The sequence below is a fragment of the Hipposideros armiger genome, unplaced genomic scaffold (assembly GCF_001890085.2).
Source record: "Hipposideros armiger isolate ML-2016 unplaced genomic scaffold, ASM189008v1 scaffold_272, whole genome shotgun sequence".
NCBI lineage: Eukaryota > Metazoa > Chordata > Mammalia > Chiroptera > Hipposideridae > Hipposideros > Hipposideros armiger.
This window is the reverse complement of record NW_017731622.1, coordinates 677,057-703,607: the sequence shown is the minus strand read 5'-3', so window position 1 is coordinate 703,607 and position 26,551 is coordinate 677,057. Positions and strand designations below refer to the sequence as shown.

The 26,551-nt window shown below is 45.0% G+C and overlaps 1 protein-coding gene across 40 annotated transcripts in view; it reads left to right on the top strand.

Annotated features, from left to right (window-relative positions):
• Positions 1–26,551, top strand: part of KCNMA1 (potassium calcium-activated channel subfamily M alpha 1) — a 744,819-nt gene that overhangs the window by 501,719 nt on the left and 216,549 nt on the right. For 39 of the 40 annotated variants that reach the window (XM_019657024.1, XM_019657023.1, XM_019657013.1 and 36 more), the window contains exons 7-9: positions 5,735–5,810; positions 7,966–8,136; positions 9,877–9,968. In XM_019657024.1, coding sequence (XP_019512569.1) covers positions 5,735–5,810; positions 7,966–8,136; positions 9,877–9,968 — 339 coding nt within the window. Of the gene's footprint in view, positions 1–5,734; positions 5,811–7,965; positions 8,137–9,876; positions 9,969–10,067; positions 10,160–26,551 lie in introns of all 40 variants that reach the window. The other variant, XM_019657041.1, reaches the window with a different exon arrangement.

Sequence of the window (26,551 nt, the reverse complement as noted above, 5' to 3'; positions counted from 1 at the left end):
GTGGATGGTGGACAGGCAGAACAGGAACACATTTGTGCTTTTTGTGGAAATTGGATGACATTTTTGTTATTAACCAGAACGCATCTTGTTAAATATACTGAGGGCAAAGATGGTCCCCGACAGCTCTGGGTTTATAGCTGTATTCCCAGGAAGGAACAGACCATCATTCTCCAGTATCTGTGGAGATAGACTGTCTTCCTCCCAGCATCTACTGAGTCCTGGAAAAGGTCTCTGATCTATGAGATCAGAAAGGTCTCTGTGCCTACCCTTGGATGATTCACTGTATCCACTGATGTGAATTTCTTTAATGCTAGTGAAAACTCATGAGATGGGAACTCAGAAATCGGAAAATGATTTTCTTTAGATGAGTTAGGGTCTCATGACAAGATCACAATGCCCTCTCCCTCAAGGCATGGGAAGGGGGCTAGAATCTGAGTAGTTGTTATCATTCTAACATTGGGCCCTTCACGTTTGGTTCAGACCCCTGGGCTTGGCCACGTTTGGTTCAGACCCCTGGGCTTGGCCATGACGTCTAACTATCTCCAGGGACCTCTTTTGCCATGCAGAGCACGCAGCCCTGTCTCTGCTCCCCCGCCACCCCCCTCCCAAAGAGCCCTGTGCAACCTGGTGAGATTCGAATATCAGAGTATGGAGAAACTGCACCAAGAATTAATCTTGCGTCTTTTGCAAAGAGCTTTTAAATGATTGCTTGGTCATAGAGTTTAATTTGGAAAGCAAATTCCTAAGACTATGGGTCTGTAATGATGCTGATGCCATAAAAATAATCAGATTTCAGCGCTGAATGTGGGCTCTTTCAGCAACAAAGATTAAATGTTCTATGCACAGCAAGAGCTCCCTTAAGCACTATTAATATCACTGTGACAATCATTTAGAGATTAATAATCACCATACTTAGGTTGTTTTTCCAAGGCACCAAGAGGCTCAGAGACTCCAATACTTTTAATATCTCAAGAGGGCCCCGTGTGGTTATTGGAGGGACACTGCTTTGTTCAGGCCCCAGGGAGCCTGGGAGTTTGTAAGTGAATCAGCTCGGTACTTAATTATCCTCTGAGCGAATAACATGCTTCCCTGAGATCTTTCCCTTTGCCCCCCTGGCTCGCTGCTCCTGATCTGTTTCTCACTCCCCACTGTTAGAGCACACCATAGAAGGCATAGGAGGCAGAGGCAGGGGAGGGTCTGCCCGGTTTTGCCTCCTCATTGAGAGACTGTTTGGGGAGAGGATGTGGTGGTGATCTAGCCGCAATAGTGTTCAACTCATCCATCGATGGCTGCGGTTGCTTCACCTGATCGGGCTCATTGTGTGGATGCCTTCCCTCTGTTTGTCTTATTTCCACTCTGCTAATCTCTGATTGCGAAGGAGGTGTCCTTCCAGAGAGAGAAGACTCTGGAAGGCCAGTGAGTAGGTCTCTGGGGCTGGCCGGCTGCTGTAGGGACTAGAAAGGTAAGAGTTAACAGTATCTCTCCGCTCTAAGGAGAGGCTTAAATGGAAGATTTTCAACCTTATGTTGGCCAGTGGGTGACCTCCACTCACAGCTAGAGAAACTGCTCAGAGGTAAGGTGGTGGTAGCGGGCCGTGTCGTGTCTGGAAGAGACGCAGGCCAGGCTTTGGCAGCTCTGTGACAGATTCATAGCAGAACGTCCAGAGCCACGGAACTGACCACCCTGGTTAGTACAATGATGGGCGGTACAGAATCTGCCCTCTCTCCTCAGATGGGGCCAGTCCCAGACCTACTTTATAGACCTGAGCAATTTTGGGTTCTCTGAGAGTATTTTGAATGTCACCCTTCTGTTGTAGGCAGATGGCTTTTAATTGCAAGTGACAGAGTCCACTTTGAACGAGCCTTGGTATGACTCGGGTTCCAAGAGGGAATGAGGCATGTATGATTTTAGGGGTTCAGAATCTCTCATCAGGATTCTGTCTTTTGCTCTGTCTCTTTTGGGTTTCATTCTCAGACAGGCTATCTCCAGGGCAGATGACCCTATAGCAAGCACCCCAGGCTTATTTTTATACCCACATCTCAGAAGCAGAAAAATTCTGTTTTTCTACTCAATTTTTGAGAAATGCCTCTGGTAGGCCCTACCTCATAGTTCTTTAGAGCTGGGAGTGCCTCCACTGGCCAGCCTGGCTCAGGCCACTCAGGTAGAGAGAGAGGTGGGGCCTTTGATTGACACCCAACCCATCCAATAGGAGGAAGAGATATAGGACAAACCAAAGAGTCATAGAAACAGAGGTCCATGCAGTTTCTCTGTACTGCCTCTCCAAATTATTTAGGTCAGCAAGCTTTGGGTCAGACAATCCTAGGTTTGAAAATTGACCCCACCACTTCCCAAGTATGTTTCCTCAGGCAAGCTGCTTAAGCTCACTAAGCGTCAGCTTCCTTATTTGGTTAGTGGGAACAATGATAGTATCTGTATCAAACGCTAAGTGGTTAAAATTGGAAGAAAGTGAAGAACTGAACACAGTGCCGAGCACATAGTAAAGGCTCAATACATATTGGCAATTATTATAGGCCATTATTATAATCTGGCAACTCTAGAAATGACCAAGAAAGACAGAATGGACATCTGTGTTATTTTTCTAGTCTGTTTTTCAACCATAAGGAAGTTGCACACATTTCAAAAGATCCATCTCACCCACAAAATTGAAAATATCTGCTTATTCTTTCCCTGAACTGTCAGAACCGACTCTGGAAAAGTAAAACCATGGGTTCCTTTGCTTAGTTACATAAATGGATAACTATTGCGGGGGGAGGAGTATGGAAGAAAAGGAAAGCGAGCAAGCTGGGCTCTGGCATCATGCCTGTCCTGGAACCACTGACCCTGACCTCCGCCGCAGCGTTCCTCCCTCCACCCTGGCCAGCCTACGGACCACAGCCCCATCCTGCCTCCTTCCACCTGGTGGCCCCAGGAGAGCTGTAGTCATCAGCATTTTTCCTTTCATTCTTCTCTGTGGCAGTTCAAGAGGTTAAATCAATATGTTCAGATAGCCTCTGTCCTCCAAGGGGCAGGACGCTCTGACCTTCCTCGTATCCTGTGCACAGGGTGTGGGGCGAGGCACATCAATCAAGGGGGACTTTCGGATGGACTCCAGCCTGCGCGACTCTTGTTCTCCAGGGTAGTGGCCAAGAGGTTCAGCCTCTGGGGCCACACTGGCTGGGTTCAGATTTCAACTCTGCTGCTGACTGTGTGAACCTGGGTTAATTTCTTAACCTCTGGATAACCTCATAGAGTTGTGATGAAGATTAGATGAGTGAAGCTATGGAAAGCACTTAGAATGGTGGGGTGCATAATAAAAGTGTTAGCCATTACTATTACTGTGATCTTAAACTCTTGGAATTTAAAACACTGGTTCCCCTTGAGAGAGAGGTAGGAAGAGGCAGAGATCCTTATTGCCAGGCACCTTTTGTAAGGTTTATCCATGTTACTCTGTGTCATGGCAGGTCATTAATTTGTCACTGCTGTGTAGTATTCCACTGTAAGGCTATCCCACAGTGCCTTTTGTCTGTTCTGTTGTTGGTAGGCATTGGCACCTATGCTGTTTTAAGATACTGAAATATCAGTATTATTGTTTCAGCATACCACCATTTCTATATTTTAAAAAAATCTGAAATCAGAATTGTTTGTTGGGTTGTCGGAAAAGTCATGATGCATTTTTGCAACGAAAAACATAGAAAAATACATCATGACTTTTCTGACAACCCAATATATCATGTGGCACAAAGGGATATTTGTTGCATTAAACTTGTATCTGAACAGAAAAAAAAAAAAAAAGAATGATGGGCTGAATCGCCCTGTGGATGGTGTTAGGCCACTATGGGGAGACTGAAAGAGGTAGAAAATAGAGTTTTTTTTCTACAAGATACAATTAGGAACATAAGAGTCAAATAGAAATCTAAAACAACATTATGAAATATGTCTTCAGACAGTGGGATCGATTACCAGTGAGTGACTGGAGGTAAGAGCCAAGGGAAGTCATCACTTTGTATTGCAGGGGGAGTAGGGATTGAATCAGGCTTTGAAGAAAGGCAAGATTCAGAGATGGGAAGTGATTTCCAACTGCGTAATAGAATAAATGAAGACATAGAAAGTGGGTTTGGCTGTGAGGAAAGTTCCAAGAGTTTTTGTAGAATAATAGCGGTAGGAGAGCCTGGAACTTCATAGTGTGTTGTAGATGGAAGGAAAGAGTTTGGATAAAGCACGTTAGTCTACAGGGAGCAAAGGACAGGGAAATGACCTGCTGACAACATCATTCAAGGAGCTAGACCCCAGTGGCAGTAAGCAGGTGAAGTTTCGTGGGAAGATTGCAGAGAAAGAGGCCAGTTCACTCAGCACATATTCATAGAGGCCCTACTATGTGCCAGGGACTCACTGCTCCCAGGATTTGAACAGACAAGACCCCTGTTGGCAGGGAGCTTAATAAAATTTGGTGAGTTCCAGTGGATCCACTCGTGGAACACTGGTGGAGGCTGAAATGATTAGGTGTAAGGTTGTTGGGGAACAGGATATACATGTGGTCTTGAGCCTCACCAATTTGCTAATTAATAGCAAATTAATTACACCATTAATTAATGAGTGCCTTTCTGTTGGGAGACCTGGTGTTCACACTGTAACTAGGTGACTGGACCTAGTGTAACTGAGTTGGGATTTCCTGATGTGATGCCATTACAGGCAGACATTCTTAATAGAAGAACTTAAAACAGGATCTAATCATGGGGGAGCAATCTTACAAACCTAGGATATAGGACATTCTATAAGACAGCTGACCTGGGTGCACAGAAAACTAAATGTTATTAAAAACAAGCAAAAAAGGGGGTAGATTGTAGATTAAAGGAGAATAAAGCAGGATTGGCAAGCCCATGGGTTAATCTAGACCACTGCCTGTTTTGTAAATAAAGTTTTATTGGCACACAGCCACACACGTTCCTTTACATATTGTCTGAGGCTGTTTTATGCTGCTGTGATAGCGTTGAGTAGTTGTAACAGAAACTGTTACAAGCCTAAAATATTTACTAACTTCCTCTTTACAGAAAACTCCTGGCCCCTGGCTTAAGGCAATAGCATAACCAAATGCAATGCATGGACCTTGATTAGTTCATGGATTAGGGTGAAAAACGAACCATCAACAAACAATTTTGGAGCAACTGGAGACATTTAAATAAGGAGTGCAGATTAGATGATGTTACTGAATTCATAGCATTCTTAGGCATGACAATTGCGTTATGGTTGTGTTGTACAATGTCCTTCTTAGGTGTTGAATGCTGATATATTTAGGGGGTGTGTTATGATAGCTACAATATACTAGTAAGTGGTTCAGCCAAAAAGAAAAAAAAAAGGAAGAAAAAAGAGATAAAGCAAGTAATGTGACAACATTAATTGGCCAATCTAGGTGACGGGTCACTGTTCTTTCAATATTTCTGTAGTTTTAAAGATTTTCAAAATAAAAGTTAATTTAAAAAAACCCCAAAAACCTTAAACACAATTGGAGGGGTTAATTCAGGGACCACTTTCAGTAGCCCTGATATAATCTTCGTATAGGCCGTGGCCCGGCCTACTTATGACACTTTCTGGGCATTCTCTTCTCAGTCAGAGAAGACATTGGGGAGTTGGAGATGGGCTGCCTGTCACCTAAAGGGGCGCTGTCACTCGGGAAGGCAGCCCCAAAAGGGACTTCTTTTGTAACGCTGGGATTTTGCTTGTTGTCCCTTTTGCACAGTAATTCCATCAAGCTGGTGAATTTGCTATCCATATTTATCAGCACGTGGTTAACAGCAGCCGGATTCATCCATTTGGTAAGTGTTCCTGAAGATGATTGAACTCTGGCTTTCCTGGAGCAAGCCCCTCTCTGAGTCATTCTATTACCTGAATTTTTTCTCACCGTTGAGAAACTTCAGCCCCAGCTGAAGAATGTTGGAGAAGGAGAAGCAACCGCACAATTGTGTGGGTTTCCAACCATTTTACCCCAAACTGGTTCCCAATGGTGAGTAATGCTTGCATTATTATCCTGTGTTTTTCAACTCAGGAGCATTGATGGAAGTGGGGGCTTTGGGACATTTTCATTCTGTCTGCAATAACCTCAGTAATCCACAAGATGGCAGTGCTTCCTCAGCAAACGCCAAAAACATCCTGGGGACAAGGTTGGAAGTTTGACCCACATCTCTTCCTAAACCACAAATTCAGATCCCTCGATTTCTCTCCACTTTCCCCTTACAAAAAGCCACCTTTGATTGTTTTGCCTGATGACCTGTGAAGTTATTTTGTGTCTCAAAAATGTGAATTCTTTTATATTAGTGACGCTTTGAAAGCCTTCTATTAGGAAGTCAAGCTGTTCTCACCTCTCCAAGGCAGACTTTTTTCTTGCTTTGGGGGAACACTGCTATTACTGGAAGCGTGTTTCTTACAAACACAAACCGTTCCAACTGGAAGGAGCCTCATTTAACCCTGAAGCTTTGAGTAAAGATGCCCTTCCCTTGCTGAGCCGCTATGTGCATAAGAAGGAGAAGAACGCATTTAGTTCTGTCTACTGTACCATTGGGGTGTATGGACGTATGTAGTTATCCAAAGGAGCACAGCCCAGGTGAAAGCCCTGGCTCTCATTCAGTCACTAGACCTGATGGTTCCCCATCCCACCTCTCTGTGCTGATGGGATTGGATTCTTGGCTGAAATGAACCTTAGATCACCTCAACTTTGCTAAGTGCCAAAGTAACAGATGTGGAGGGGTTAGTTGTTTTCAATAGGCCAGTGACCTCACTTCACTACTATATGAAGTCCTTCTGCTTCACCAGGTAAACTCTTATGAAAATGGCACCTTGAGGACAAGTGCTGATGTGTGAAAGAGGCCAGGCCCAGGAAACTTCCTGCAGAGGCAGAGTTGGAGGCCTGGGGGCTGGTCCTCCGTACTGGCCATGCTGACGGGTCACAACATCGGTCATCCAGTGTATTACAGGGCTGGGATCTGGGATAGACCTGGAGGTCCAGCCCCCACCTCCCCCTCTCTCCTGAGAGTATCGAAAGTATCTCTATTGCCTGTCTCACAGCTTTGTTGACAGATCAAATACAATGGGAAGTCTGAAAGTGTGTTGTCACATTTAAAGCAGAGATGGGTAAGCTACAGCCCTGAGGCGAAAGGTCTCCCAATCTGGCCATGCCTCCTTAGTTAAAATATTGCCTGTGGCTGATTTCACCTATAAGTGCAGAGTTGAATTGTCCCTACCGAGATCAGAAACAGTACGGCCTGCAAAGCTGAAAATATTTACTATCTGGCCCTTTACAGAAAGAGCTAGCCCTCTGTCTAAAGGGTTATGTGAAAGCAAATTATTCTCATGAGCTCACTTTCTGTGCTTCTAGGGAAATTCCTGCAGTTTGCAGGGTAGAGCCAGTGGTGACATTCTGGAAAGCAGGGAGTCAGAGTCGGGTTCCGAGAGATGCTGTATGGCGTCTGGCACAAAACCTGAAGGGTGAAGGCCTACCAGGCATCTCCTTGGTCAAATGATGACAAGTGGAGGCACTCTGTGGAAAGGTCTAGAATTTCTTGGGAACCACATGAATTGGGCCTCCTGAGACTGAGCAGTAACTCACGGAGAAGGGTCAGAGCAGGGCCCTCTGGCTCTTTCCTTGAAGGGAATGCCTTAAAACGTGGCCAGAACGATGCCCTAAAACTTAGCTGGCTTCAGATCTTTAACAGTAAGAAGGAAAATGGCTTAGTGTTTACCTCCACCCCTCTCCCTCTCTGCCGCAGTCAGCTAAGAAGGCATGATTATGTAAGCGCCTTTCCACTTTCTCTGTCACCTGCTCAGCCCTCCCTTACAGAGCTCAGCCCAGGACAGCAAACACCTTGTGCCCAGGGAGCTGCGCTTCTGGAAGCAACCTGCTGGAGCTTTTGTGTTCTGGGTTTATTTTATATAGAGTGTAATATTTTCCTTTTCTCCCCTATCCCCTTGCTTTAGGTGGAGAATTCAGGGGACCCGTGGGAAAATTTCCAAAACAACCAGGCTCTTACATACTGGGAATGTGTCTATTTACTCATGGTCACCATGTCCACTGTTGGCTATGGGGATGTTTATGCAAAAACCACGCTTGGGCGTCTCTTCATGGTCTTCTTCATCCTCGGGGGACTGGTAAAAAACTCTTTATTATGATGTTGATTTTTATGGTCATTAATATTTTCCATTATCCGTTTCCTGAAAGCTTTGTATTTTGATAGCGTGTGTCCGCCTTAGAAGCAAGCGGTTGCCTTAGTATTACAGTCAGGCTAAGTAAGTGGCAAGCTTGAGGGTGACTTTTCTGCATATTTCTTTGGTGTATCAGACTTGTTTCCCGGAGACCCAGGAATGTTGCCCTTGTCAGGGACAGCCATTTAGCCAGGAGCTAACCTGTTTTTAGAAAGTGATGCTCACTTATTAAGTGACAGTGTCTGTCCCTTGGTAATGTAATTCAGCACCTGATGTCCTGCAAGGACAGTTGCTGTCACCTGACCCTGGGAGATGCTGTCGATACTCTGTAGACAGTTTGCGGTTTCAAGAGCTCCCCTGCCCCTTCATGGTCCTCCCCAAACTTCCAACAAACACTGTGGCTGGGGCTTGCCCTAAAGAATAGCATCCCCACATCAAAGGATAGAGAGGCCGCTGGCCTCGCCCAGGTGGACATCATCACACGAGCTGTGTGTTGGTTTTATAAATAGCCAACTGACTCCATTCTGTGTGACACCTGGGATAGTTTCTCTCCCCCTTTATAAGTCAGAAAGTTTTGCTATTTGCTTTCCTGGTCCATGCAGATGCTAACAGTTGGTTATGATGTCATTTTCTAAGGGCACGTCTGGCAACAAATTGGCAGTTGCTGCATTTCGTCTTTCAAAGTAGCTCACTTTAAGTTTAGATTTTTGCTGTGTATGATGTAAGTGATTAAAATCCTGCTTTACACACAGCCTCCACATATGTACACTGCACACACATTTACATTATGCATACACATCTCTCTGTGTTGTATGCATATGACATATACATTGACAAAAATGTATATAAATGTACATGTGCGTGTGTACATTAATGCAAGTGTTTCCATAGCATCTGCAAGGTCTCTGTAGGTAACAGGACCCACGTATCCAGCCACAAGCACAATGTTTGTTGGACAAAACATGGCAGATGTGTGTTTCTCCTCGCTATCCTTTCTTCCCATGTGATTTCCTAAGTTTACCTTGTGTGCTTTTTTAGTGATTTTTTTTTTTTAGAGGAAAAGTTTGTATTTTTACAAAAATTTTTTGGTATTTATTGTCTTTAATCACTGATAAAGGCATTGATTCTCCTTTGAATTTTAACTAGAAAGAAAAGTCTTTTCTTGCAATAATGTGTGTGTGTGTGCATGTGTGGTGCATGTGTGTGAGTGTGTGTATGTGCATGTCTGTGTGCGTGTGTGTATATGTATGTGCGTGTGTGTATATGTGCGTGTGTGCGTGCGCGCGCGCGTGTGTGTGTGTGTGTGTGTGTGTGTGTGTGTGTGTGTGTGAGTAATTTCCCCAGCATGCATCCCCTTTACTTATTTCTCTTCAGGAAGTAGAGCTAGATATCAACTTATTTATTCCTGTCTCCTTCGTATTTTTCTCGACTGTGATTTTTTGGTTTTTATGTTTTAGCTGTCTAGGTTGGCTCATGTTTGTTTTGTCCTGTGTATTCTCAGGAGCTTGCCCTTTTTGTGCTTTAATTTTTAAAATTTTTTTTTATAATCCAACATATTAGTATATACCTCCGCAGTTCTAATCCTTTTGTGTTTTCAGATCTTAGCATCCCCCCCTTCTGAAAAGGTCACCCCCTTTCTTTGGCCTGTCTTTTTAGTATCTCTTCTGTCTCCTGTCTTCTCCTCAGGCCATGTTTGCCAGCTACGTCCCTGAAATCATAGAGTTAATAGGAAACCGCAAGAAATACGGGGGCTCCTATAGTGCGGTTAGTGGAAGAAAGTAAGTATGCCAAGAGGTTTTGCTGCCTGCGCTGCGGTAGAATCCTCTCTGCATGCCATTTTTTTTTTTGGCTCTTGTTTCTTTGTTTCATGCATGTAGGCAATGTTTGCCCGCTACGTGCCCGAAATTGCTGCTCTCATCCTGAATCGGAATAAATTCGGCGGGACTTTTAACAAACATGGAGGCAGAAAGTAAGTCAGTTGCATCAGAAAAGATGTGGTTGAGTGGCTTCCAAGAGTCCCTATGGCACCGGAACCCTGCCCCTCCCCCACCGCACCCGGTGCTGCCGTGAGGGAAGGGCCACGTTTTGTATGGGGTGTGATGTCAGAGGTTGCCCAGCTTGTCACATGTGGACAAACTACCGAAGCCTGTTCCCAATTCACAGCTTTCTTCCCCATCCATCTTTCCAAGAAACGTACTGGACGTATCCTGGAAGGGGTCCATATATACCTGGGCCCACATTTTCTGTGTTGGTTACTAACAGTTGGTTGTTTTATATAAAACAAGCTCATTCGTTCTTCACACTGCCCGGCTTAGCGATTACACTGGTCCCTCAGGCTAAGATGACGCCATCCTATGGGGTTTTGTGCAGCAATAACATGGGCACATATGCCAGCAGGGAAGTCTTGGCAAAGGCTAGATCAAAGTCACCTTGTCTACTGTAAGGCATTGTGGCCACCAGGGAACCAGTTCTCTTTAGCCAGGAGGCATGGAACTTGTCCTCAGAGGGACTCATTACTCAGTTGAAATTCTTTTTGGGCAAGAAATATTATATTTATGGGGTGTCAGGGCATGACACACTATTCTGATCAGCCTTTTGTTTGGTTTCAAATACATGAGCGTGCTCTACTTGGGGACTATTTCAATCTGTGCTCAGGTGACTTTATCAGTATCAATATCAATATGCAGGTCCATTATCAACAAGAAGTTCTACTCCGATGTAAATGGCAGGACCTTACCACCCCATGTCGAGGGAGGTGGGGCTGGCAACAGCCATCTTTTACTCTCTTTAAAAAGCTTTTTCTTGGGCACTCAGCTTTGTTTATTTGTTCTTGAGGTTTTGGGGGTTTTTTGTCTTGTTTTGTTTTTGAGTTGTTGTTTCTGTTTTAACTTCCATAGAGTGAGATGTACACCTTAATGTACAGCTTGAGGAATTTGTACGTACGAGCACACCCTGTTACTCCCACCCAGATCTAGATGCAGAATATTTTCACCACTCATGCCCCTTCCCAGTCATGGAAGTTCTATCATGGAACTAGGTTTTATTGTTGTTGTTGTTGTTGAATTCACTTTCCGATGAACTCTTCCCTAGCCTATTTTGTTTTTTAAGAGAAAATCAAACCGGTACCCGTCACATTTCCCTCCATCATTGCCTCCTCCTTTCCTAACGGTCATGTTGGATGGAGCAAAGCTCTTCTCTTGTGGTGATTCCAGTATACCCTGAGCTCAGGTGTCCAGTCCTCCCTTCAGAAAATGAGGAGGTGGGGAAAAAGGCTCATTTTCTTGAACTACCCACAGGACACCCGTTTGCTTTCAAAGGAACAAAGGACAGTGGGTGAGAGGAGGCCAGTTGGCTCTTTTCCGGGGAGGCAGTGCATTCCTCCACCTTCCCTCTAATGGAGCCCTCCTCTTCCTATTATCTTAACAGCCCTGGATGAGATTAGAACCAAGCTGTTCTGATTTCTGGGCCACTGATTGGATCCAAAAGGCCAAATATATCCAGAGATCCCCATTGGTCATTTGTTCCATGCCAAGAGGAAAACAGCTTCTCTGTCCACTTTGCCTCTAAGGTGTGGACAGGCTGCCATAAAGCAGAAGGCATGCTGAGGGCTGGGGCTCTCTTCCCAGCCTCCCCCACCCCCCCACTGTCCCAGCCAGCATTTCCTTATTGCTGTCCCGAAGGAGTCCATCAAATCAATTGCCCTGAAGTCTGTTGAAAATATTTCTTGACTCTTACTCCAGGTAAATACTTTCCCTAGTCAAATGCTGGGTGGGCCTGGTGGCTGGCAGCTTTGGTTGATGGGTGACTCAGAAGAGGCCCTCAGACCCGTGCTCACTCTCCAGCCTGGTCTGATCCGGGCCATCATTTTGCCTTGGCGCTTCCACTCAAGCCCCCTCGTGGTAATGACTTCAGATCATAGACTTCCCGCAGCTTTCCTGCCTCCATCTCTATAACCTTTTATCACTGCTTTTAGCCTGGTTTTTTTTTTTTCCTCTCTCTCTTTTTTCCTTCTCCTTTTATGAAAATGCACACTTTTCTTTTAATGTTCTCCTTGGGTCTCCAATGTCCCTCTCCCCCCCAACCTGGGGGACAGAGAGTAGGTTCTGTCATCAACACTGGGACTGTTCACTTTACTTTACGCATTGTTTCCTGGTTCAAAAGCTAATTACTAAGTAGTTTAAAGAAGCCCTTTGGTCACTTAGATCTTTCATCAGAAAATATAAGCTTGGGAAAGGAACGGTAATAAAGGGCCATTAGCACCCTTTGTTTGATGTTGTTTTTCCAGTCAGTAGAACAAGATTGATGAAATGTTATGTTTGGCCAAAATTTGAGTTTTCATTTGGAATTCAGTGTTGAGAGAATGGGCTGTCAGAATCAATAAGTTTTCTTGCGCTTGGGATACGGGCATGTGGTAGTAATTAGCAATATAAGGTCTTGAGTTGAGCAACCAAGCATGGATTCTGGCAGCAAACATAATGAGAAACTACAGTTGTTCTATTTCTAACGTCAAAAAGTTTCCAGATAAAATTAAATGCATTTGCAAAAGGAAAGCAGCTAAACTTTGTTGAAAGATAGAGTTCAGGCTCTTAAAATAGCACGCTTCGCCCCGTGTTTTTGTGTATGCATAAATATATGTGCTATACTCGCGGACACATATACATATATGCTGCTCCCTAGGATTTAATCAAATGAATGCCCAGAAAGTAATTAAAACATATACATAGCTAAGGGATTTGTTTATGTGTGCATATTTCACTCAGAAATAACCTCCCTAACAATGCATTAACTTGTCAGAGAACTCAAGGTAACCTGTGACCCAAAGCTACGGAAACACACAACTTTGAAATCCAAAGATGATTTAAAGTTTAAAAAAAAAAAATTAGGCAGAGAAACTCAGGGTTTTGTTTATGCAACACCTAACTTCAGGATGTTGGAGAATGGAGATTTTGTTTTGTTGGCACCTCACTTTCAGTTTTAATCTATGTGTTTGGCATAATATAAACATTTCACATTGTGTCCTCAGATTATCTTCACCATCGTCACGGCATCAAGGGTCTACGTGGCTTACTCCAACGCTTTCATCACTATTCCACACCTGACCTCCCATAAGACATCCAGAGTCTATAGTGCACCCAGTGGTGCACTGCGTCCTTGTGCGTGTATGAGTGTCAGCTGTTCTTTATTTTATGATTTACTAGGGCTCCTAAGAATAGGGACTTGGGTGTCAACAACCAAGGGTTGAATGAATGGCCAAACCAGGTAGTCTTTCTAATTTAGAGGTCTTGGGGACAATTAGTCTCTGGGGCTGAGTCCCCTAATCTTATTCAAAAGAGTACTTCCCCTGTAGCCCCGACTACCTCAGGAGGACACTGCCCCTTCCTCCTTCCTTTCATGTAATGTCAGAACTGCTCAGGGGTACGGAAGTGGAGGGGTGAGCCTCCCATGGCCTTTGGAACCCTAGCTTGCTCCTCTTCCTCCCACACTCCTGCCGTTTTCCCCAGAGGTTTCCTCTCTGCATGTGACTCAGCCCATTCCTGGTTAGTTTATGAGAACTGACAAGATCATGGTCCGAGGTCACATGGCCAAGGGCCATGGAAAATAATCAGCCACAGAGAGGAATCCATCAGCTCTAACCCGCTTGCTAGAGGCGGCCTGGGTACGGAGCCCTCCAGACCTTGTATTTCCCATGCTTCTGGGACCCAAAACCAAGGCAGTCCCAGGCCAGGTATTTGGGACAGGGGAGAATGGGATGAGTTTGGATTATGCTCCTAATTTCTGGTAGCCAAATACTGAGAAGACACAAACAGAAGAACGAATAATGAGACAAAGTGTAAGCAGAGGGAGACAGGCAAGTGAATGTGATTGTACTTAGAGGACATGTCCCTGACTGGATGAGGAGGTGGGATGAGGAGGTCCCTCTTCTGGTTGAGGGAACAGTTATCATACAAACGAATCAGCTCAAGCTCTAGTTCTGGAAAGCTGTCTGGGAAACTTAAGTGCTATGGCTTCCTTACGTAGGCAGAGGAGTGCCACATACTTCTGGAAGTGAGAATGTGAATCAATATAGCCAAAGCCCTAGGACTCCTCTCTGACGATAATATTAACTAAAAATACTTGCATATTCCTCAATTCTCACAGACACCTTCCGAAGAAGTTATTATCCTCATCTCCATCTGCGGTGGGTGGGGAAACTGAGGAACAGAGAGGTTAAGTGACTTGCTTAATATCACACAGGTAGTACAGGGTAGATGTGATTTGAGCCCTGGGGGCAGTCTACTCCAGTGGGTGATGTTGCTTCTCTAGAGCACCTGTTAACACCCCTTTCTGCTCGAAACTCAGTGATCCTATTATATGTTTTCCTCCTCCTCTACCTTAAAGTGGGGCCAGAACACTGCATGTGATGGAGAGGAAGAGAAATGCAGGAGTATCACTTTGGGCCTGTCTTCTCATTCTGTTCATTTCTTGCCTCTAAGGATCCTGGCCCAGAGTCAATGACAAAAAAGTGGAGAGGGGACAAAACCATTTCTTCCTTAATTTTTGTCATTTACTTCAATGCGCAATGTATTTACCTCTTGAACATTTCCAACAATGAGAGGGGCTCTCAAGGATGGACACATGGACCTTTGACCAAAGACCAAAATGAGATTTGTGTGTTATTTGTGGGTTTCAACATTCCCACCCCTTCCTGGCGCCATCTTTTCTGAGGAGTTCATTTCCTAGTTTACCAGCCATGGTGAATGGTAGTGACCTGCAGATTTGGACTCCCTCCTGGGAAGCTTTCTCTGCCCTGGCAGACATAGCTACCTGTTCCCTTCAGTCCTTTGATTGGTCTACAGCAGGGCTTAGAGCACCTCTCTGGTGGTGGTTTCTTAACTGCCAGTGAGACTTAGAGGAGCAGGAGCCCCTCTTGGAACAACGTCTGCGAGGTACACTTGCTGGGTTTATTTGAGAGCTTTGAGTGGGAATATTAACCCTCAGAAAGCTGCATCTTCCTGGAGGGAGTTTGTCTTCAGGGTGGTAAGAAGTGTCCCTAATGCCACAGAGGTGGGCACAATCTATCATCCTTCTCCATTGAAAAATGAAAAGAGAATGCTTTATTCTGTTCTTTCACATGCATGCTTATATCTTAAAGAGTATTCAGTAATTTAGAACAAAATGTCAAGAAGTAAGAACTGCTAGAGCACCGTTAGTTACCTGCTTCACTATCCACTGCTGTTATCATCTCCACTGGCTCACTCATTCAGTTCACAGACGTTTGCTGGGTGCCCCTGGGCCGGTCACAGTTCTGACTTGTGTTGGGGGCCAGGGATTCGGGAGTGAGAAGCTACCCATGAACCTGTCCTTGTGGAGGTTACAGTCTCCAGGAGGTTATAGGCAACGAGCAAGGGCATGACGAAAGAAGATACCGGGTACAAATTCTAATGCATGCAGCAAAAATGGAGACAAAACCAAAGGCTGAGATTCTGTTATAGAGCAAAACAGGGATTATTTACCTTTAATAAAGTGGTCCAGGGAGGTGATTGACATCTTGGAGGAGGGGATGTTACAGTCGGTTCAATGACTACTTAACCCAGATTTTGTTACCCCCTAAATTGAGAGGAACTAATATAACACCCTAGGTTTTAAAATTCATGTATCATAGGGCTGGCCGAGTGGCTCAGTTGGTTAAGAGCTTGCTCAAGAGTGTGAGCCCTGAGCAACAGCGGTTCGAGTCCTGGCCCAAGCTGAGCTGCCGCTGAGCTGCCAACAGGTGGCAGGCTTGCTCAGCTAAAAAATAAAATAAAATAAAATAAATAATAAAATTCATGTTTCATGAATCCTCTTGCCACCATTGGTCTTTGTTTCTGTCTCCATGGGACTAAGTCTTAAAATCTTTCTCTCTCAGGCTCTAGTTTGTCTGAACAGTGCTCTTCCACTGACCCCCCAAGAGAGGGCATCCCGCATACTTTCCCTGGTTCCTGATCATTGGATCCTTATTTGACTCTCCGTCTTTCCTCTCTTCGGAAACAGGTCTTCATTTCCTTCCACATCCTCCGTTCCTTTCTGAAACACTCCCGCCTGGCTGTCTTGTAGCAAGATGAAATTCCATTCCACTTCCTCCACCACACTCAGGTTTTACCTGCTGTGGTTCTAGCCCATTTTTTTTTTGTTTTTAAGAGTTGGAATTTTCAGTGGTCCCCTGTGACAGAACAGGGATTATTTCTTCACAAAGACTTATTTAATCTACCGCCTATAGTCCACCCCCAGCTAACAGAGAACTAACATGAGTCCCACCTTCATCTTCATTCATTCCACGTGTGTTTGCTGAGTGCTTGCTACACGCCAGGTACTGGGGAAAGATGTATTTCTATGCACCCGCAAGAAGCTCCAAATATGTCACATCTCTCTTGAACTACATGTTACGTATTACTAGACCACCAAAGTGAGGGAGGGAGTGCAGATTCAGACCTTATTTAAACCTCCCCCTTGGTGCCTAGAGGTGACAGTCTTCCTCCAACAAGACTAGTCCTACTGCTCGGGAATAGGATATGGGTTACTTCATGTGCTGTTGTCTTGTGCTGAACACTACAGGCATCCTTTCCTTTCCCAACTTCATGGGGATCAGGCAACACTTGCACTTGCTTCTCCATGGTCTTCACAGCGGGGGCTGCTCCTGGGAGGGATGTTCCCTAGGAGATGTCACTTATGATTTCTGTCTCACAGACATCGCTTGGGTTGAAATGTGACTGAAGCTTTGCATTTTACACAATCTTCCATCCCTTGACAAGTAAGCCATTCAGCCCTCTGCCTGTATGGCGCACATGAGCCCCAGTCTGAACTCCCCAGCAATGTCTTCAGATTCCTAGATTTTAAAAGCCATAAATTAGCAAATCATCAACATATCACCAGAAAGGATCATCTGGTAGCCATTCAAGTCAGAAGGAAACACAGGCCCCAATAACTGATCTTTGCAAAGATATGAAGAACTGTAGACAGACAGATACAGTAAATAGGAAGACAAACAGATAATTCAAGTTGACAGCCCATCTTGGACTGATTAGGCATTCTGCTTTGATTAGCATTAAACTTTTTGGGGAGGGAAAAAAAATGAGATTGCCCTAATACTTTGGAACAATGACCCCTTGACTACTTCTGAAATTCAGTACCAAGGGGCAGATACCAAAAGCAAGTGTCAATTAGATGCTGTATAGTATAATGTAATATGCCAAGTATGCCTTTCCGATGAGAGGAGTCTTGGTGGGTGTGGATGTGGGCGCTTCTTTCTTTGCATCTGCTTTGGATTCTTATAAGCCACATCTTCAGTCCCTTTCAAACTTGAAGCTCTATTTAAAGAGACTTGGATGCATATTAAATCAATTTCCTGATAATACTAATGGAATGAAAACTCCCCCTGCAGCCCCCCCCCCACTTTCCTGCTGTCTCTCTTCCCTTCCACACATTTATCAAAATGTTCCAGCTATTGTTCTGAAAACAAGAATAGAAATGTAGGTGGGAGAAGAAACTGCATGCCTAGAAAAACAAAAAGTCATATTCAAGCCTAGACTTTTGCTCTCAAATATCTTTTCTTCCAAAAAAAATAAAGAAAATTCTGACTATGACTTTCCTAATTATAATCCCTGAAGATTCTTTCTTCTCAGCCTCACATTTGATTGGATGAGTCCTGGCTGGCTAGATTTCGAATCTAAAGAACAAACACAACCATCCAAGATTACGTTGCACCATGTTTTCTGTCTCCTAGCTATGTCATTCATTCTGATAGAAGTCTTTGCAGAGCTAGCAAAGAGGTTCATAGTAGACTTGGGGTTTGTCCCACAGATGCTGCCATCATACACTGAAAATAAACCAAGAAACTTTCCAACTGGCCAAGTCCAGTGTCTCATTTTATTCAAAATCTATAGGGGCTAATGCTCCGTGAAACTCATGGAAACCTGCTTCTGTGCCTCTCAGGGTTCCAACCTCCACATATAGTACTGGTGTTGCATAATAGCAATGGCCCATTTCCATCCCTGGAACCATAGGGACTGGCTCCAAATGTGGGTACCAATTGTTAGTAAAAGCAATCTCATCTCCTCTCCCTATACCTTTTCAGTAAGGGGACATGGAGCAGTTCAGAGATCCATGTGTGCCCATCTCTGTGAGAGGTTTTGTGACTTTAGCCACTGACATCAAAGGCAAATGTCAGCTAGTGTTTAGAACAGATTTAGGAAAGCTTCCATTCAAAATACGTGCTTAATAACAATTATTTGAACCCCTGCTGTGTTCCAGGTACTGTGCTAGGTGCTGTGGTTAAAAGGATGAGCAAGAAAGTGTGATTCTTGCTGTCCTAGAAGGTACCTGAGATTTTTTACCAATCAGAATCATCTAAAGCCAGCCAAACAGAAGCTTGACTATATAGGAGCACCATCCAAATGAAATGCTCTTTTGGCAGGAATTTTATTCAATAAAATCATGAAGGTATAGAGCAAGCATGAAGGCTATAAGCATTTTTCAGGCTACAAGAATTTGATAATTCCCATTGTTAAATGTGCCCGTTGGGGCAGTTTAGGACAAAGGTAACAGCAGGTGACTTATGCACCAAAAAGCTGTGGATCTAATGATGGACCCAAAGAGGGGTTCAGAGAGATTTGGAAGAGTGGGGGAGCTGAAAATGCTCTCCTGACTTCTGCTCCATTGCGTTCCTTCCCTCTGAGGTATATTATGCCGCAGCAAGACCTGGAAGCTGTGAGCTGCTCCCAGCTGTGTGTGTAATAGATGCTGGAGGCCTCTGGGGCCTGTGCAAGTGTGTTGGGTCTACTCAGAGACTGGTAGCAGCATATACTAGCTGGGGCAACACCTTTGAGTGTGGCTGGAGAACAAGGCCAAGCTGTGTCAACTTGATTGTCATTATGGGAGGGTCAGTTCCAACAGCATATGCCCTAGGGCAGTGCTGCATGATTTACCAGGGGTGTTAGGGAGGGAGGCGGAGCTTGACTTACAAATCAAAGCTAGCATGCCTACTCGCCCTGACAAAATTAAGAACTATTGTTTTTGCTTGGGCTCATCCTACCTCTATTCCACCTTCATCCCCAGAGAGTATCCCTGACTCTTGCCTTAATCTTCCCTTCTCTTGGTCCTTCCTGTTCAGAAACAGCATTCCCAAGTAGAGACAGACAAATATGCTTTGGTCTGAATAAAGGAAAGTACCAGGATTTCTCTGTAAGAGCAGAGAACTATCTAGGATTGGAACAGTCAGGTCAAGGGAAGATTGGCTTACTTAAAAATGGCCAGAGGCCACCAAGCCTGCAGTAATGGGATGAATAAAATGCTGAGGAGGGAGGGTATTGGGGAGAGAGAGAGACACAAGGAAGAACAAGTGCAGTTGGTGAGAGCTGGGCAATTGCTTACTTAAGAAGGTTGCATAATGGCCGGCTGAGCGGCTCAGTTGGTTAAGAGCTCGCTCAAGAGTGCAAGCTCTGAGCAACAGCAGTTCGATGCCCGGCCCGAGCTAAGCTGCCACTGAGCTGCCAACAGGTGTCAGGATGGCTCAGCTGAAAAAAAAGAAGGCTGCATAATTCCTCATCCAGAAAGGAAGTAAGGAGAGAAGGAGGAAAGAGAAAGAAACCAAAATGGTGGTGATAATTACCTGGGTTATTGTGAGAATTACCATGAGAATCTCGAGGCAAACAAATCTACCAGTGAGGATTCTTTGGTTATAGGCAACAGAAATTGATTCTTGCTGACTTCAGCAGAAAAGGATTTTTATTTTTAAACCTTATGGAATTCAGAGGAAAGCTGAAGAGCCAGATCCAAGAAAGGACAAAGACGAGCCCAAGCAGCTCGGGGATCCAGCAAACTGGAACCCGGAGCCGTCATTATAGGGTTTTGCCGTCAGATGACTTAGTCCCCACCGTGCACTGTCACTTCGTTCAAGATTGAAAAGCACTGATTGTCCTAGTTTGGGCAGAGAACCTTGATTAAAGGGCCCAGGACTCTACCTGACTGGAGAGGAGTGGTCCCCCAATTAAAAATGGTACTGTGGACAGAAGGGAGGGTGCATACTGGACGGGCAAAAGGAACCAATGTCTCCAATAGGGAGGTTCCCAGAATTTAGTTTTAAGACTTGGACCAAAACTCCCTTTAGGCCACCAGCTACAAAAGATATGGGATCATTTCTCATGCACCGTCTAATAGTGGAGGTCTCATTGTGATTTGGGGTGTGGAGGTACAGACACAGATCCCTGTGGGGTGGTTTAGGTCCTGAAAATCTGCATGTGATGAGAAGCACCCGTTTTGTGCAGAAAGTTTTCGTCTCGTCAGGACATCCCAGTGTTCTCCATTGGGGCTACCCATAGTCTGTCCTCTGACCTTGGGGCTGTTTTCCATAGATGCCTTTGCAGCGCTGTTGGGACCTATTTGCTCAGCCTTCTGCCCCCATTTCGGGAAACAGCCGAACAGCCTGTCTCCTCGGGAACAGCTCTATGGACAGCTGGATCCCATGATTACTTTACTGTCTTCCTCACTAGGAGGGAGAAGGCATTTCCTTGCTTTGTGATTAGCAAAGTACTAGATGTGGCCCAGAGTAGGAATGATCTTATCTCCCAACCTCCTTGGAGTTGTTTATTGTTGTTTGCTTGCTTTTGTTTTTCCTTTGCTTTAACAGAAAATTGTTAAAGCAGGGTTTGGGAAGATGCCCGCTCACAGTTGTTTTGATTTTGTTTTTGTCCTCACACTGTCCTGTTCTCTCACAAACTTTAAATATGGTGGCAGAGCTGAGTTGGCAGAACCAGCCCATGCTCTGACAGGCTTGCTGTTAGTAAGGCTATGCTTACTGTGGCATAGGGTGTCCTTGGCAAACACGCAGCCCCAATTAGTCCATTGGTCAATAGTTCTTGAAAGGCCAGACAGTTTCAGGGATCTTGAGCTAGGACCCAGGGGGTGGTGGGAGGAGGGGGTGCATGCTGCCTGGAATTAGCTTTTGTTTGCAGAAGATGGTCTCCCCACATGCAGGTCCTTCGGGCAGCCCTTGGGGACAGGCTCTCAGTACAGGAGGAAGTGGAAAGGCAGGAGTTGGGTTAGCCTTCTTCCTTTGAGCAGTCTGTGAGTACTGACCACTGTGTGATGTGGGTTGTGGGGTCCCTTGCCACCCCACCCTGCTCTCTACATGATAAATTGCTGCTGAATTCCTTTGGCAAGTCTTTCTTAAAATGCATTCCCATCAAGTCAGCGGCTACCAATGGTGGGAGGCGTTGGGGGGAGGTGAGACGACGAAAGCATGATTAGAAGGCTCAGCAGAGACAGAAGAGATTCTAGCATATGTATTTGATATAAATATTATAGTTTTACAGAGACATTGAGATCAATATATGCCACATTTCATCTACCTCTGTGACAAAGTGAGCACAATGTATTCAGGAAAAGCTGTATAGGATTTTCAATTTACTCTGTATGATTTATTGTGACAGGATAGCTATGGGTTTTTTAAGTTCTTTATACTTGCTCCAGTAAAAATGGATATAGTATCTTTAAAAATAAACAGCCCAGAGCTGTGCATTTTACATTGTCTTCCTAGAGGGAGCCTCTGCTAAAGAGAGATGTAAGACCTTTCTGCCCTGGTGGGACCTGCTGCGGTCTCACTCTTTGGCGTCTCTTTTTTGGTGAAGGGGAGGGGTGGAGTGATAGGGAGAGTGAACAGGGAACTGAATTAGTGAGCTGTTGCCGACGTCTAGACAACACAGGATGATGGCGTGAACTGGGCTGGGGGCAGAGACCTGGGACGCGGGGAGGAGTCATTCACTCTTCTTTTTACAGTGACTGACCCCAGGTCACACTGGAGCTCCTACCAGTGGAACCAGCTGCCTCCTCTGTGTAGAAGGCATCACTCCACCGTGCTCGGTCTACCCTTACCCTGGCATGCACTTTGCACTGAGTCTCTGGACTTCAGTTTCCACGTCAGAATAATGCGGGCACTAGACTAAACATTCTACAAGGGCCGTCCAGACATGAAGACAAATGTGAGAACATGCAAGGGAGCCCATCACTGTCAGTGTTTCCTTTTGCAAAGACTGTTGGCTCTAAGCAGCACTACCTGAGTCTTTTTAAAAGCGTGTAGACTTTTGTTCTTATTGAGCTAAACTCAACCTCAGTGGTTCTGTATGCCTCATCCCTTGGAGCCTTGAATAGTTTTGTCCTCCTTTTATGCTTCCAGACATAAGTCAGTTCCCCTAAGTTGTCCGTTCTGAAAGGCACCAATGGAATTGAGCTCTGAAACTGAGGTTCCAACCCAACTGGGGCATTCTGACGTTCCTGGCCTATCTATAAAAAGCAGGGGAGGGAGGGAGGCGGGGGGGGGATGACTGAGGAGGGTGTGTGGGATTTCATTCTGGTGGTGGAGATGGTTAAGAATAGGAGAGGTACATCAATATATACTTAGCAAAGAGGCACCCATGGAGTAGGCCGTTGGCAGTTTTGTGCTGAGCCCTGACAGAGTTCATGATAGTCAAGCATTATTATTCTGTTTAAGTCACACTCAGCCCCTTGATGCCATGCTTGCTGCATGACCCACCAGTGTTACCCGCTCCTAATTCAATCCAGCCTGTGTTTACGGGGCCCTCGCCCCAAACCAGCCATGCTTGCTTACACTGGATGAGTAACTCCTTCCCACGAAATGCCATCTGCTACTATTTTGGCACTTGAGATGCTTTCTCTTGCATCTGAGATGGATCTTTTAATCACCACCACTAACAGTAGTTTATCCCAAGAAAGATTTGTTCACAGCTAAAAAAAACCTTTAAAAACCAAAAAGTCCATCAGATGAGACATGGTTGTTGATTTAGGTTTGTTGGCCACCTTCACAAATCAGGTGGCCAGGCCAGTTAGAAATCAGTTATTACGATTGCCAGTAGCCTAAAAACACTCAAATCCAGAGCCACAGATGGGAGCAGCATTGGCTATCTTCACAGTATAATGTTCATAAATATTTGCCATCATCACTGGATCGTCTAGATTTCTGTTGGGCTGCTGAGGAAGTCCTGAGCTGGACATGTTGGCGAATGATATCTAAAATGGACATTTGCATCGCTTTGCAGCCCCTGGCTTGCCAGTGTATGGTTTAAGTTAAAAACTTGGCTTAGAGTTTCTACTGTTGCTGGGCCCTTGCCGCTTAGTGACTTGTGTCCTGGCCGATCAGGTGCAGCCCGAATCTAGTGATACCACATCGCTGGGGTGCTTTAAGTGCGGCTCATCTCTGTCCACCCCAGTCCCCACACTGAGCCTCTCTCCTGGCCCACTGAAGACCCCAGACACCCCTCCACTGCGTGTTTCAAGAGGACCTCTTGTTGGCCCAGTCCTGCGTGTTACCAGGGAGCAGAAGCTGAAAGACTCAAGTCTGTGCCCTTTCCACGTCATCACTTGCTTCTTAGGGAGAATTAGAGTCAGAGACCTGGGTCACATCTTGGGCAAGTCCCTTTCAGGCACGTCACTTAAGGAAATTGAGGTTCAGAGAGGTTATCTGAAGAGATGCAGATAATAGGAGCACGGGGTTGTGTGAGGATTAGGTGAGATTATATGGGCCACAGAGCACATTATATCTGTTACATTCTGATTTACAGATATCGCAAGAATGCTATACCATTTAATAATGCTTACAGTGGGCCAGACCCTTCCCATATGTTATCTACTTAAATAAATCCTCAAGATAACCTCTTGCATCAGGTACTAGCTCCAGCCCCTCAGAGACTCTGACTTCATAGTTGTCAAATTCAGAGTTGGGACCTTGCCCAAGACTCTTTAGTTATTTAGTGTCTGAGCTGAGCTAACCCAGGGCTATCAAAGTAGCAATCTCACATGGTAGATTTGTAGGTGTCATGGAACCCGACAGAGATCATTTTGCATGAGGATCTTTTTGGCATTCCTCAAATCATGAACCGTGAACAACGATCACTCCGCTTCCAAGGACAGCACACGCTGCTCTCAATCTTAGAACGTTTTCAATTATATTTTCAGTCGTTGTGATACAAGAAATTCTGCTCTCTTCTCCCTGCAATAACATCCTTCCCCAAACCATTGCCCCTGGGATTTTTAAGTCCCGAAACTATTTCCGGAAAATAAATTTTCCCCTTTCACCATCCATCCCTTAAACTCCTGCAGGGCTCTCGGTGCTCCCTCAGACACAGGCTGGTGGGAGCAGATCCTCGAACGCAGAAGCTGAGCTCGAGAGGCGGCTTTTCCCCATCCATCAATTCTAACTGCATTCAAACGTTTTCAGGATGTGGGCTTCTTGATAACTTTCACTGTATGGGAAGCAAAATGGAGGGAAATGATTATTGGCACAAAAGGGGGAAGCCGTAAATCTTCAAATCAGATATAGGACAGATTGGAACAATATGGGTTCTCCAAGGTTGCCATGATAATGTACCTAATAACTCTCCTTGGGCAAAAAGGCAATCTGCTTTCAATCAATCTCGCTTTTTCTGAGCAAAATTACCAATTATGTTGAAGGGAGATTTTTTTCCCTCCCTTTTTGATAAAGACTGTTCTCCATCTGAGAAATCATGCTGCAGCTAAAAGATATATATTTTCAATTGTCTAGAATGGTATTGGACAGCTAGCACCAAATGAGAAAAGTCAATCCTTTTTTTTTCCCTTCCCTCTCCTGCCAGCATTTGTCTACTTCTTAAGAGAAGTGAAAGCTAATTAAAGGCTTAAGGGATAATATTGATTGCATTGGAATATACTTTATATGTACCCAGCACATTTTGAACTAAGGGAACCCTGACTATTTCTCAGGCTGAATAAATCAGCTGGCTGAGCCTTTGATTCAAGGGTGAGAGGGTGAACTCATCTCCTTCCCTTCCACGTCTCGTACATCTGTCCCAGAGATGAATGATTTCAGAAGAGGAAGAGGGAATGCTGGCAGATGTTCATTCAGCTCTTTGCGTATAAGATAGGAAGGATGAATGTGCAGGCATTTCCCCGGCCCTCTCATTGATTTGAGTCCAGCTTTGAATAATAACCAAGCTTATGCTGGTATAGAACTTTGAGCTTTGCAATGTCTGGCGCAGGAGGCCGGCTGGGGGTTTTAACCTCTCAGCTCCCTCATCTGTTGAATGGGGATAAGAAGCTTACCTGGGACCATACACATCCTGGTGGCAGAGTAGGGAATGAAATCTGGCTATTTTCACCTCCAGTTGAAACCACATGTCAGTCCTTGGTGGCGCCCATACATGGGCTTCATGCTGACCCTGTTCTTGATCATGTGAGTGTGTGGGTGGAAAATGTTAGACTCGCCCCAAGCAGCCCCACTGACATTTGTGGAGAGTTTGGACAAGGAGGGAGGCCCTGTTTCGCAGTCACCTTCTGAATACACTTGGAAAATTCAAAATTACAAATCTTATTCAGAACATGCAAATTCATTTTCAGCCTGTTTTGTCCATATAGATACACGTGTGCCACAAGAAACATTTTAAGGTATGGCATCATAAAAATGTCTGTCATCCAAGTGTTTCATTTATATCATGTATTCTGACATACTGTGTATTTCAGGAAGGAATTAGTCACATGGGTTTGGGGCATAACATTTGGATGGGTGGCCAAGGGACCGCCCTCATCCTAGCAGGCACCGGCTAGAGAGCAAAGTGATCATGTTGAAATGTGTCTTCTGAGGTAGCCCACTGACATTCTTCCCTCCCCGTGATGGCCTCTGCTTGCCTGATCGCTAAGTGCACCTCCGTAACAATAACAGTTCATAATGGTGATATTATTAACTGCATCGTGCGTATTATTGATTTACTCTTTGTTCTGCATCATTATCCTTTCACCAATGAGTTTACTGCATTATTCTCACATCCTTAGTCAAGCACCAAATTACAAGGAAAGGGCAGACTCTTGTAATGGCATCTAATGGAACATTGCATAAGCGATCATCGCTGCCGCCTATTATGAGCTTCCTCCAGCCAATGAGCTTTCTGCCTTTATTGGAATGTGCACAGAGCAATTATGAAGTGCAAGGGACCTGGCCATTTTAAATTTTTCCCACAAAATGACTGTGCTTCCTGTTCGCCACCTGCCTGCCCATGCCTCAAAGCCCAGCCAGGGACTCAGCCCCTGTCACTGTTAGCCTGAGGGGCACAGAGACCTGGGCTGAGCCCCTTGCTGCAGCCTCTTTCCCAGAAGCCAGTGGGTTTTCTCTTCTCAGTCAGGCCCCAACTCTTGGTCCTGGGGCTAACCTTTGCACTAAAGTGCTTACTCCTGATTGAACATCATGTTGCCAATGTAAGCGGGAACAGTGTAGTCCGGTGTCAAAGTCAGATTGATCCAGGAGCCCAAAGATGTTGGAGGGACTGTTGTTCCAGCAATTCTGGAAGAGGAGCGCCTCTCCTGAGGG